The 14283-nt window shown below is 48.8% G+C and overlaps 1 protein-coding gene across 1 annotated transcript; it reads left to right on the top strand.

Moving 5' to 3' along the window:
• The first annotated feature begins 367 nt into the window (after nt 1-367).
• SKIDA1 (SKI/DACH domain containing 1) lies at nt 368-2932 on the top strand. Its single transcript, XM_030445518.1, has one exon. It carries the CDS (start codon nt 368-370, stop codon nt 2834-2836), a length of 2469 nt encoding a protein of 822 aa, XP_030301378.1. The 3' UTR covers nt 2837-2932.
• Nucleotides 2933-14283: the final 11351 nt, after the last annotated feature.

Genomic DNA, 14283 nt, shown 5'->3' on the forward strand with positions numbered 1-14283 from the left:
ATTCCATTATCATAGTTTCCAATGGAAAAGCAGGGAATGAAAGGGAACAGGTACTGATCTTCAGCAGCAACTTAGAGAAACACTTTGGCAAACCTGATTTTTAAGATTATATCTTGATTGTAGCCTCACGGATTTTTTTTTTTTTTTTTTAATTTTGTCTAAAGTTTGGCACTTAATTCACCAGGAATAACAGCTTTTGTTATATTTTATTAGCAGGATGCCTTGAGACAAATACAGCATCTGGCTGAGGATTGTGTGTGTGTGTTACTTTTTTTTTTTCCCCCTTTTTTTTTTTTTTTTTTTTGTGTTTTTTGGTGCTTCATATATCTCTCTCTCTGCAAATGCTGGGAATAATTTAATTCACGAAATGGGAGACCTGAAGTCGGGTTTTGAAGAGGTGGATGGCGTGAGGCTCGGCTACCTCATCATTAAAGGAAAGCAAATGTTTGCACTCTCTCAGGTTTTTACAGACCTGCTCAAAAACATCCCGCGAACTACCGTGCACAAGCGAATGGATCATTTAAAAGTAAAAAAGCACCACTGCGACCTGGAGGAGTTGAGGAAACTCAAAGCCATCAACTCCATCGCTTTCCACGCTGCCAAATGCACCCTGATCTCCAGAGAGGACGTGGAAGCTCTTTACACATCCTGCAAAACCGAACGGGTCCTTAAGACGAAACGGAGGAAAATAAGCCGGGCGCTGTCAACCGCCGACCTCCGGCCGGACCTCGCACCCACCGACCCCTTTTCAGGCTTCTGGAAGGAGAACAAACTTTGGCTGGGTTTGAATGACTCTCCCCGGCCCCTGCTGCCCGTCAGGAGGAAAGCCTTGCGTCCGGGGGACACAGCCTTGCTACCGGCCTCTCATCTACCTCACATTTTTAGTAAATACACTGGCCACAGCTACCCAGAAATCATTCGGGCGCCTTGCAAATCCCCCGTAAACTATGAAACGGCGGCGGGCAGCTGCGCGCCCCTCCGCGTCCGCCGCCCGCCCGCCGCCGCGGCGCGGCTCCCGGCCGCCGGATCCCCGCCCCCGCCCGCCCGCTGCCGCCGCCGCCGCCACCACGGGGCGGCCGCCGCCGCCGCAGCGCTGGGCCCTCCCGGCGGCGCCCGGCGGCCCCTGGCCCCTCCGCGGCCCTGCCGGCCCCGCGGAGCTCCACGGCTGCCTTTGCCGCTGCCCCGTGGCTTCGGGCCTCCGCCTCCCGCCTTCCCCGAGAGCGGCAGCAGCGACTCGGAGTCCAGCTGCTGCTCCGGCCGCGCCGCCCACGACTCGGACTGCGGCTCCAGCCTCTCCAGCTCCAGCGAGGGCAGCTCGGAGGAGGAGGACGAGGAGGAAGATGACGAAGAGGGCAGCGGCGCCTCGGACTCCAGCGAGGGCAGCTCTGAGGAGGAGGAGGAGGAGGAGGAAGAGGAGGAGGAAGAGGAGGAGGAGGAGGACAGCACCTCGGACTCCGACTCCAGCTCGGTCTCCAGCCAGGTCTCCGTGCAAAGCATCCGTTTCAGGCGCACCAGCTTCTGCAGTCCGCCCGGCGTGGTCCACGCCAACTTCTTGTACTATCTGGCGGCCGCGGCCGCGCCCCGGCCCCCGGCCCCAGCCCCGGCGGAGCCCGGCGGGCTGCCCGCCCTCCGGGGCTCTCCTAGCGGAGTCAAGCCGGAGCTGCCGGAGGAATGGGGCCGACCCGGCTGGGCTCCCGCCGCCCAGGCGCTGCGCTGCTCCGGCGGCCTGGGGAGCTGCTTCGCGGAGATAAGAGAAGATAGGGTATCCGAGATCACATTCCCACACTCTGAATTTTCCAATAATGCCAAGAGTACTGACCTAACAATTAACTGTGTTGCAAAGGGGGCCTCTTCACCTAGCCCAAAGACAAACAATGCATTTCCACAACAAAGAATACTCAGAGAGGCAAGGAAATGCCTTCAAGCAACTACTACACACCGTGCAGATAACAATACAATAGCTTCTAGGTTCTTAAATAATGATTCTTCATCAGCGGCAGCAAATTCAGAGAAAGATTCCAAAATCCCTCATTGTATTGAATTTGCCACGGATTTGCCCTCTTTACAAACTGATCCTGAGGAGGATGCTGCTTCTCCAGGGGCAGCAGAAGCAGCTGAGCTCCAGTGCACTGATACAGGCAATAAAGCATTGCCACTCCTGCAAAGCATTAAAATCAAAATAGAGGACAGCAGTACGAACGACGAGTATGAGCCTGACCTTACAACACATAAGCTAAAGTGTGAGTGCAATGATACTAAGGATGAGTTTTACAGTGTGACTGAGAGTAATAACCAGGACGCTTTATTAACAGCCAAGGAAGATTCTGCATGCACTGAGAAAGATACCACTTCCTTAAACCCTCTGACTCAGAGTCAGGTCCTCTCATGCACTTTAGGTACTCCAAAACCTGAGGATGGGGAGTATAAATTTGGAGCAAGGGTGAGAAAAAATTACAGGACACTGGTTTTGGGAAAGCGACCTGTACTGCAGACTCCTCCAGTCAAACCAAACTTGAAATCAGCTCGAAGTCCACGTCCTACAGGTAAAATCGAGACACATGAAGGAACACTGGATGATTTTACAGTTAACAATAGACGCAAAAGGGTAGCCAGCAATGTAGCATCAGCAGTGAAAAGGCCATTTAATTTAATGGCAAATTTTCCCTGTCCACCATCACTAATTATTGGCAATGATGGGGATTTGTTGCCAGCTTATTCCTTAAACACCACTAAGGATTCCCAACCACCTCAAAAGGCCCATCCTGTATGGAAATGGCAGCTGGGCGGTTCTGCAATACCTCTTCCACCTAGCCACAAATTCAGGAAATTTAATTAATAAAATAGTTTGGAAAATATTTTCTTGATCCACCTTTAACTTTCTTACATTTTTTAAACTCTGCAGGATGGTTTGTACAAGCCCGTTAATGCTATACACACTTTTGGAATCCTGTTTTATCACAATGTGAAGACAGAAACCGGATTACTATTTTGTTTACCATTACAACAGTGGTTTTTTACATTGTTTTTGTTTTTTTTGTGTTGTTTTTTTTTTGTTGTTGTTTTTTTTTTGGTCCTGTCGCATTTGTTTTTTTTTTTTTGTTTTGTTTTGGTTTTTTGTTTTTTTGTTACATTCCACAGAGTACTTCAGGCTAAAGACTCAAGTTAAACTCAGTTATTATGGTAGAGCTGGAAGACTTTACTGTTTAAATGCTAATAATGCACCAGTACCTCAATTCAACTGCTGCAAATAAATGTCAAAAGGTTGAATAATAAATATTAGAATGAGCCATTAAATTTATGCACTAGATTTCGAAAATGGAAGTCTAACTGTTAATTCAGTTAAAGTTTGTTAAGTTACATGGTTGCACAGTAAGGGTTCACTATAATTCAATGTGGCAGCAGCCTACTTTTTGGGAGCTTTGTTTTCGGGTGCAGGGGTGTCTTTTTCAAAGAGCAGTTGCACTTACACCTTTTCCTCTGTTTTGGAAAGGCTGGGGTCTGCCTGCGACCCCAGCACTGGGATATGCTGCCTCATCTGAAACCAGTAAATAAATGTGGAATTCTATTTTTTGTAAAAGGGCGTCTTTTTACTTGTACAGCCACTCTTTGCAATTGGGAAGTCTTTTTGTTTCACCCAGAGGTCTTAAATAAGGTTACTGTTACCCACTAATGTCATACTTAAGTTGTGGTCTGGACATGCCCCTTACAAACTTGCAAAGCAACTAAAATATTTGCCCAGCAAGCAGTACAATTTATGGTCCAGCCCCTCACGCTGGCTGGAGGAAATAGCAAAGCAGTAAATACAACACAGAAAGTGAAACAAGAGGCCGTAGTAAGTGGAAAGAATACAGAAAATTAGAAGACCATGTTATTCATAGCTTTTTTGGCTCCAAAACTCAGGCGTTTCAATCCTGTTATACTTCCAGGTTCTATCCTCATCTCCTGAAATATGTCTTTTTTTTTTTCTTTTTTTTTTTTTTTTCCATCCTCTCTATGTAGCAGAAACATTTTTACTGCACGTGACAATCAGAGGCAATTATCTATATTTGCACTTAATATCGAAATAGTTGAACAGGCAGACTTCTAGAGTCTAGCTCTCGGTAAGACATGCTGGTATAATATATTGTGATGATGCAAGCAGTAAATCAAAATTATGGAAATTTGCACTGTTGAAAAGCATGCTTTAGCTTTATTTTCAATTAAAAACACTGTTTAAAAAAATTCCTGATTCCATACACTTTGAGTTATTGCAGAGTTATCCCTGGTTTCCTCTCCGTTTGTAAGTTCACTGTTTTTATTTGGAGGAAATACGCTTCAAGAGGTTAACTGTTTCCCTCCCCCCAGCTCCTCGAAAAGAAAGGGAAAAAAAAAAATGCTGGAGGCCGAGGTGGAGGCAGAGCTGAGGACGGGGAAAGGTCTCTCTTGCAGGGGGAGGACGGGTACAGCAACTCTGAAAACAGCCTGAAAAGTTTTCAGCTTGAGAAAGGCAGTTATAATTGAGTTGCTGAATCAGCAGAGTTTAGGATGAATAATTGCTGGTTTCTTTCTTTGGATTAGCATTTTATTTATACTAGATCATTCCCAAATTAAATTTTAAGGATTCCACTCATCGATCAATCCCGGGAGAATAATTTATCGTAAATCAGAAAAGGAAAACAAAGCAACAATGTAATGTTTACTGTGTGACTCAAAGTCAACATTTCTGATGGCAATCCGCTCTCTGGGTTTCAATTCTTTTTAATGCCTGTCTTTTGTGATGCCCTCTCCCAGCTTCTCGTGTCTCTAAATATTCCAAGCAGTCACTAACTGATTTCAGCTCTGTTGACTATATCCACACCGTAGTTTCCCTCTCATTGTAAAAGGTCCAGCCTCAGAATACCTGCAGCCAAACATATTTAGAAAGAGTAAACAATTGCCCTTCAGTGGAGTTACCCTTCCCCCCTGCATGCAGGCTCACACACATCACTTTAAGCTGCCAGTTGCAAAAGGTGCATTGCATACTTAACCGCTCTGCTGAAATTACGATGGTCATGAAAAATCTGCTTACTGGAGTTGTTCTGAGATGAATGTTTACATTTGTATGTTTAGAACTGCACAGATTACAGAATTATTTCCAGAAAACTGTAAATACGTACCAAAATGTACTGCTCAGGAAAGCCCCCCCGCTCTGTTAGAAAGCCGTGTCTGCTTGACAAAGGTTTTCCCTTGACCAAAAAAAAAAAAAAAAAAAAAAAAAAAAGCAAAATCCAAAAGCTACAAAGGTGCAATATGCAAACGTGAACCTTAAAATTTAGCCTTGTCAATTAAACAATGTATCACTTTCAAAGTAACTCAGTCTCCTGACCTACTTCCAATTAGAAATATGCTGATTTAGCCAAGAATTCTAAATTACAGAGGTGCCTTTTCAGATTCCCGAAATAATCCTAGTGGGGGTTGGTGGGAGATGGGGAGGAGGGGGAGGAATAAGCATAAATTTATACCAAATAGGCTCTGCGGGGTTGGGGACGTGAAATATGGAGCCCAGCCCTCCCAGCAGCCTGGGAGCCCCAGGCTCCGGAGTGGGGCAGGGAGTGCCCCAGGCCCGGCACCCACCGAGCATCCCCAGCAGGACACTCCGCTCCCCCGGGCTCCCCTCTGCGCAGGCAACAGCAAAAGGCAAGAAGTTAAACAGCCAAATAATTTTCACACGTGTACACCTCAGTTTAGTGCAAGGCACTAACTAGAACATTAGTGTTTTTACCACCCTTGGAGAAATTAGCCAGGTACAATAACTAATTGGAGAAAAACACACACGAAAAAAAAGAAAAAAACAAAAAAAACAACCTTAAGAAAAAGATGTATTCTTTCAAATTCTGGAACTTTGGTAACTGTTTCTGATAGCATTGTAATTATGATTGCAAGCAGAGTTCATTATAATTTCAGCCTTAACATAAAGTGACATCTCTGAGTTATGTAAAAGTAATCAATTTTCTCCCATAAAGGTAAGTTCTAATAGTAAAAATAAAACAAAAGTTTTTCATCTGAGCCACGTTACCATTTTGTTGCAATGTTTACAGGAGATAAAACTTAAAATGTGTTTGTAATGAGTCGCCACCATTTTCCAGTTCCTGGTGTAGATAAAAATGATCAGAATTTTCTAGAGGAAAAAGCAGTTGGGGGAAGCACGTGTACTTTATGGACTATACTCCATAGGTATTTGCCACAAGTAGAGTTCACCAGTAAATTTATTGCGAAGAGTTCTGCTGCCAGATGGAAGACAAAGAAAGTTTTGGACTATGTTTAATTTTGTAGACCGCTAAAAAGGGAACATGTGTAATGCCTTCAGTAACCACGTATATTGCCTTAAAAGATGTAACTTGCCGTTTACAACAATTTACTTTAAGAAGTGATTGTTCTATAAACTACACTTACTTGAGTACAGTGGGATAATCTCTTTACTGCTTGTTTATTTAAAATGCCACTACTAGCAATAATGCAGAATAGTGGTAGCTGTTGTATGAAGTTTGCTGTTTAATCAATTCATTTGGTGATTTTTTTACATGGTTTCTTATCCTTTTTCCTCTAACAGATTTAGTTGCCAATAAATTAAAGTTTCTACAGAAACGAGAGCGACGCTTTCATATTTGTGTTTGTCATTGTTCACGTGACAGCGGTGGAGACAGGGGACAAAAAGTGGCATTTTTGACACACAGCAGTAATCTGCAGGAAAATATTCCACATTTGCAATATGTTAGAGAACATGAAACATGGATAACGTTGTTAATTATGGGTTTTATGGTTAAAGAGGACTACTGGAAAGAACATGTAATGGCTCATCGTCGGATCTATTTGGTCAGCTCTGAAATACAAAAGGAGGGAGAGTGCCTGAAAATAATAAAAACTGGCTAGCAAAACAAGAAGGCAGGCAGTGGAACCCATCTTGCTAGACACAACCCATTCCTCTGGTATCTAGCCCTGCAACGGCGCTCAAACAGCGTGGGGTCCAACATCTCCTGGGCCGAGTCGCTGGAACAGGGCGGCCAGGCTGGTGGTGAGCTCCGCGGCCTGCCTGAAAACCCCTCAGGAAGGGACAGAGAGGCGATTTTAGGCCTTACGCGTTGAATTTTTTCACTGCGCTGATATAATTATTTGCCGTGCCCTAGGCCCCTCTCTCTCCCCCTCTCCCTTTCACTCCGAGGCGGCCTCACAAGCCCCCGCTTTAAAAGGCCCGAGATGTTTTGCATGAAGCGCTCACAATAGGGATTGAGAGAATTGACAGTTTCAAAAACAAGGCGCCCTGTCCTTTCCAGATGCCGAGGACCCCTCTCCCGCACCATCTCTCGTTTGCTCCTCGCTGCTGGTGGCTTTATCCTTAGCATTGCAAATATACGGCAACAGCTGTGTTTGTAAACAGGGGGGAGGCCGGCAGGAGACCTTCGCCGCCGCCGGCCCTGCTCCGCCCGCTGCCTCCGCTGGCCGCTGCTTCGCTGCCTCAACAGCCACCGCCTGAAAGCTACAAAAAATAAAGAAAAAAAAAATAGAAGGAGATGGAGACAAAAAAAAAAAAAAAAAAAAAAGGGAATAAAGAAAGGGGGAAAAAAAGGAAAAAAAAAAAAAAGAAAGAAAAGAAGAAAAAACAACCCAAAAATCCCCACCACCATAAAAAATGGAGGGAGCAAAGCCGGGCCGCAGGAGGAGCGGCGGCCCTCGAACTGCCGGCCTGCTCAGCGGCGGGGCGGCCCCTGCGCGGCGGGCCCGGGGGAGAGTGCGCCTCGGGCCGCCATCTTGCCCGGCGCCACACAGCCTCCTCTGGCACCCTGTCCCGGCTCCCCCACTCCCGGAGCGGCTCCCTGCGGCCGGGCGGGGGTGATGCGTCGGCCCGCGGGGCCCCCGGCGGTTCCCGCACTTCAAAGCGGCCTCTCGGAGTGTCCGGGGCTCCCATCCCGCTCTCCCCCCACCCCCAGCGCTGGGGCGTCCATCTTCCCGGGCTCTCGTGTGGCGCGGCCCCGGTACCTTCCGCCCTGCCTCCTCTGTGCGCGGGGGGCCGCGGACGGGGGACAAAACACGGGGGGAAGCGTACGGTGGTTCCGCGGGGCCCTTGGGGCAGCTGCAGGACGAAGGGCCGGCGCTAGCGGCTCCGGGCCCCGGCGGAGAGGCGGTCAGAGGCCCGGCGCCGGGGGAGGCCTTGGGGCTTCAGGGGAGGCCTCAGGGCTCCGGAGATGCTTGGGGGCTGCGGGGGAGGCCGTGCCCCTCTGCCCCGGGGAAGGTGGCCCGGGGAGGAGACGGGGAGTGGGGTCAGCGCGGAAAGTGCAACAGGGCTGTTTGCTCTTTGCGTCGAAAATGCAGTCGGGGCTGTAAAGCGTGTGAAATTACGCACTGGTCTCTTAAAGAGTGGCTAATTTATAGTAAATAGCGAGGGCTTTGTAAATGGCTTTATTATGTTGTTTCTTGTTAATTGTTGAGAAAATCCCCATTGTTGAGTGTGAATGGCTTTATGAGCTAACCCGGTCTCCAGTGCAATGCAGGGGCAGTAAATGGCCGCTCCGCTAATGTAGCCTGTAGCGAAAAGCTGGCACCAGCCGCGCTGACCTTTGGACGGCGGTGCCGGGGTGCGCGGAGGGGCCGGGCTAGGCCGTGCTAGGGGTGCGAGGCCGGGCCGGGGCGTGTGGCGGCCCCGTTAAAATGGACCTCCCCACAGGCAGTCTCTGGACCGGGCGCGGTTGCATCTTTGTCCATCGGAGAGGGGAGCACCAGGGCTCCCCTGGTGGGGGTGACACCCCGCTCCCGGCCCGTCAGTCCGGGATACTGCGGCGCTGAGCAGTCCTGCGGTGGGGCCGGACGGGTCTGCCGGCTCAGGGCCGAGCCCACCGCCCCCGCCGTGGCAGCTCACACGTGCAGGGGCCTCTCCCCGCCTTTTGTTAGCGGCCGCGCTGCCCGTCTGCCCCGCAACGCCCCGGCCGGCAGCCCGGGCTGCCCCTGCCCAGCCGAGAGGTGCCCCTGCCCCATGGTGTTGCTGTGGGGCACCTGGCAGCTCTGCGCTCCACCGCAGCCCTCGGCCTCCTTCTTTGCCGTTCTCACTACACAAATAAACAGGAGCCTGCACATCTAGCCCCAGATCCCCTGTCCCGGAGGGGCAGGATGTGGTGGGGGAGCTGCGATGATGGGGGATTGCGACTTCCCCAAACTTCGCATGGCGGCTGTAGGCCGCGGGGGGAGGCACGCTGCTCCTCCCGGCAGCCAGAGAAACTGGGACACGGGGACTCCCCCTCCGCGGGAACATAAACACCGTTTCACCAAAACGCCTCCCGAGTGCACGTGTCTGCATATTATAAAATACAAATCGCGATGAAATGTAAATTCCACTCTAGAAACTTATATTCGGCTGTTTTCTTTCCTGAAATCTCTACCCCTCTGATTTCGCTATTAGGAGAAATCCCCCTGGGTTTAAAGCACTTGTTTCACGGATTTCTGTACAGCCCACATCTGTTGTCTTCCCCTCCGTGGCTCGCCCCTTCTGCCGGCTGCGGACGGCGCAGGTCTCCCGGCGGGGGGACCGAGCGGCGAAGGGACCGCCGCGGCTCCGGCCCTGCCCTTCCAAGCGCAGCGATTTTCCGAACCGGCTTGCAGGATCGGGATTGAATTGCAAACGTGTCAGATGCACGGCTCACTCTTCCCGGGATTTGCGCTCGCAGTGCTTTTCCAGTCTGATTAGTAGTGTCGGAGCAGCTAGATAGGGCTGTACAGTCCATTTCCCTCAAAACAGGATGTTTCCATCAACCTGCATTTGGTTTTCCCCAAAGAGCAGTGGAGAGTTTATCTGAGAAAGACGTCCCGGCTAAACCCTCGCCTTCAGCTGCCACTCGGGTCACTTCACATCTTTGTATATTTCATCCTGTCATTCCCCTTTCTCTACCTTCCTGACCAAAATAAATAAACTAACAAACAAACAGAGCCTTGGAAATGCCATGCCGATGGCGAACCGCGGCGTTGCCTCACCGTCAGCGCCCGGCGGAGCGGCAGGGCCGGCCCGGGCACGGCTCAGCCGGGGGACACGCTCCCTCGCCCCCTCATTTAGCTTGTTGTTGCTCCCGGAGCAAAGCTCCTGCTCTCCTGGACCATCTCCCGCCCGGGCAGCTGCTGCCGCCCCGGGAACAACGCGTTTGTTGCGATCTCCAGAGTCTTTGTGCGTTTGTGAGGATGCGTGTGAACGGGGCCGCGAGTGTTAAAACTGCCACATAACCTGTGAGAACATATGTTTTATATTTACTCGCGATGCTTTTATATTCACATGCTTCAGGAGTAAACTGCTGGAGACAATAGCAAACCTATAAATATTATCTAGAAAAGTGCATTTAAAAACTAATTTAATAAAAACAAACAAACAAATAAATAAATAAATAAATAAATAAAAAGAAGAAGAAAAAGAGGACGAGCTTCTCGCTTTTGAAAATTATCATTCCCATTTTTGTGGCCATGAACACTTGTGTAAGGGTAAGGGGTGATAACGTGCTGTTTCGTGTACAGTTTTTCGGACCATTTGAATCTTTACTGTTTCTGCAGTGAACGTTTGAAGTAGCGCACTATAACCAGAAGGATTTTCAGGTTGTTTCCCCCTATGACATAATAGTTCCCGTCAAAATCTGGCTAAGTTTGCCGGAGGGAAAAAGATGTTCAAGCTAAACGATGTGGGAGAAGAAAAGAGAGAATGGCGTTTAATACGTGCTATAAAATGTCAGATCTCCCCGGCTGTGATCTCACAGTCTCTCTTACATTTTAGGGGAAGTTTATAAATGGTTACCTGGGGTTTACAAATTCTGCTAGTAAAATCTCATTAATTCCATTATGATTTCTATATCCCTATCCCGTAAAGGAGCCTGCAAAGTGTATTAATGCCACACAAGCCCTGCCATTCATCAAGTCGGTGGGCATTTGTATTTCCCTATGTAACTACGTAGAGGCCGATAAATAGAAAGGCTCTCCAGATAATCGCTGGTATCTCTTGTCCTCCACGCAGAGCACTTGGTGGTGTTTTTTCCGCCCCAGAAAAATGAGCTTCTTAAAGAGGCTTGAAAGTAGGTGAACTTTTTAAATGACACCTGAAAGTTGGGAATCTTTATACTTGTTTGAATTGCTCGTGGAGAAAAAGGAGAGTATCCAGCAGCAGTTCCTCATCAGCAGACTTAGAAGAGGATCCTGCATTTCTCGAGGCCTCTCTCCCTTTCTCCGTCCCTCCCTCTCTCTGCAGACACCAGCGCACAGATGCTGCGAGGGTTCCTGTGAAAACTCCAGTGCCGAGTGCCCGGCCTCTACGCCGGGGCCTGCGGTTGCTGCATTTGTTCCTCCCGTTTTCCGCGGGAGGCGGATGACATCGTGTTTAAGGAAAAGCACCGGAGGGCAATTGAGAGTTCAGCGGTTCCCAAACCCAGCGCCGGCACGAACTACAAGATCATTTTGCTGCGGAGCTGCTCTGGCTTCACAAAACCTGCAAACCCAAGCTGCCTTCCAGACTAAATTTACTGCATGTATTTGGTTTAGCAACGTCGATGTCGTCTGATAATTTAGGAAGACGAACTACATAAACATCTGATAGTTTGTATTAGAACCAAGCAGAGTGACAATTGCACAGAGCTGGTTCTAATTTTATTCCAAAGTGTTTACACATCGACATATGGTAAATTTGTCTTCGCTGAGAAAGTTAGGAATCAATAGCGTTAATAGCTCTGCATAGACATGATAGCGATTTCTGCATCGCTACCATCCGAAGGTTGCTGAAGATAAATGTTTGGGTGCTGAAAAAAAAGGGCTTTTAAATTGAAGATTAACTGGCTGTGTTCGCAAAGATGCTTAGATTTTTCTGGCAGGCACTGCGGAGTTCAGCAGGACTTGTTCTCTCTCTACTGACCAGTAAAAAGAAGTAGTAGTCTCCTTACTCCGCTTTCATCCTTTCTTTACTGTGCTTTAGTTCACCAGTACCTGTAAAACTCACTCCTGAAAAAAAAAACAATTGGGTTCTTCCTGGCGAGGAGAGTTGATCTATGATAAACCGGCTGGAGCCTGGTTCCCCCTGACCCTGACTGGGATGACAGAGTTTTTCAGGAGCCACTCTCGCTCCCAGGGAAGAGGGAAAATCAAAGCTACCGAGCCCTTCCCCTAGTTTACGCTCTCTATCAAGGTGCTGCAGAACCTTTTGGGTGCTCTCTGGTTTTCCCAAGGGATGTGTAGTGACCTTCAATCGTAGCAAGACTGGGTGGCAAAAAATCGGTTGTGACAGGACATTTTATATAATCGAGGATGTGCTCCCAAAGAGATCATAAAACTATGTATTTATTAAAAACCCTTCAAAAGCAGGACTCATCAACATTTGCAAAGGCTGCTAATGCAACATTTTCGTCCGATACTGAAGAACTTTGATTTTTAATTTTCAGGTGTCACCTTAGGAATATTATGCAATCATGTAGAAATTCTAAGGGCAACCCAATCTACAGATGTCTCTGCACGTCCCTAAGGCAAACAGGTCAAATATTTTTTAAACACGCATTTACCAAGAGGAGAGGGGAAACAAACAAACCAACAAACCACACACACACAACCCCCCCCCCCTCCAAAAAAAACCACCAACCCACAACCCAAACAAAAAACAAACAAACAAACAAACAAAAAAACCAAGGCATCTAAGCTGGAAACCTGTGGGGGCATAACAAAAAGAAAGAGGCAAGAAAGAAATATCCCACAGTGGATTACAAGGTTATGGGACAGGTTACTATAGGAAAGTTAAACAAAAAATGAAGGGTACATTATATAAACCTCACATAATTAAAAAATAGTCAGTTCCAATGTTGTAGCTATACCCTCAGATATTTGTTTGTTTGTCAAGTGCCTATGAATTTATTGGGAATTTGTTCTGTTAATATACCTCTATTTACTTGGCATTTGATTTTTCACATAAATAGAAAGCTGACCGCAGCCTTTAATAACTGTATATTTAGCGAAGACTACAATTATTTCACACCGCAGACGAACGTGTAGGATGAGCTATTATATGAGGGGACGTAGACAGACAAGAAATAAACCCTGCTTTACAGAGAGAGGACTCTAAGACAGTAATATATTAAATATTGTAGCGATCGATTTCAATACCCTGAGTGGACACGAGAATAAAAATTCACCACCAAGATGAAATGATTAGGAGTTCTTTGTTGGGAGGAAAACCAATTTTTTTTTCCGCAGTTCCTTTTTGTTCAGGTTTCAAGAGGGCCGGACAAGCATCTTTCAGGCTCTCGGGTCTCGGTTTGGGATATAACTCTAAAGGTTAGCTGCATCTCAGTGGCGTTTCACCGTGGTAAAAAGATGGGTCTTTGTCCGAAAAGAGACATATTAAATACCAAGCCCAGCTCCGGTGCGCGGGACAGTGGCAGCCCCACACCCCGGCCGCGGCCCCAGGGCTGGGCTGGCACCGGGGCGCCTGGCCGGGGGCTGCGGCGTTTCCCGCGGACGGGAACCCGGGTCGGGCCGTGCGGGGCAGCGGTGCCGGCTCCCGCCTCCTCCTCCGGGTCGGCGGCGGGGGGATTACAGTGGAGGGAGAGTGCCCCCGTGCCAGCGCTGGAGGGGAGCGGCACCGGGCCGGGCCCCGGCAGCCCCTTTGTAGCCCGGCCAATTAAAACGGCACACAAAGCTGCGTCCCAGCCACCCTCCGCTCCCACCGCTGCCTCCATCTCTCTCTTCCCTTCCTTCCCCTTATCCCCACCCCCCTCCAGCCACGGCCCTTTTCGGCTTTAATTAATAAGTGAGAGGCGGAATTAAAATTAAAGAGATGGCAGAGGAGTTCCCTCGCACCGCAGAAGCCCTCCTGAGTTCTGGTGGTGGATGCGAGGGTGTCCGTGCGTTGTGCGGAGCTCCGAGGCTGAGGTCCCCCCCATCCCCCGGCCGCCGTCCTCCTCCTCCGGGGGCTGCCGGAGTGGCCTCCCCGCGCAAGGGTTGGCGATGGCGGGGGCTGAAGCTGGAATGGGCAGCCCCTGAGGACTAGGGTTTGCTCCGCTCCTGCTCGGCTGCAGAGGAGAGGAATTACAGCTCAGAAAATGTGAACCTGTTGACTGCCACATCCCGAGTGAAAGGGCCGATAGTTTTTTACATGCCCCAACCTATGAAGTTGGGATGCCATCGCTGGGCCCCTGGATTCACCTGTCACTGCAATCACTGCCCCCGAGCACTGACAAATATTCACAATAAAAGAGTGAAAGGGTCTCTTAAGGTTCACTGATTTGTGTGTAGAACTTTGGAAATCTGCAAACAAGCGAGAAAAATTGT

The sequence above is a fragment of the Calypte anna genome, chromosome 2 (assembly GCF_003957555.1).
Source record: "Calypte anna isolate BGI_N300 chromosome 2, bCalAnn1_v1.p, whole genome shotgun sequence".
Lineage (NCBI taxonomy): Eukaryota > Metazoa > Chordata > Aves > Apodiformes > Trochilidae > Calypte > Calypte anna.

What these genes read in the sequence shown, in the direction of transcription:
- SKIDA1 (XM_030445518.1), top strand. Translation starts at nt 368, where the DNA reads ATGGGAGACCTGAAGTCGGGTTTTGAAGAGGTGGATGGCGTGAGGCTC.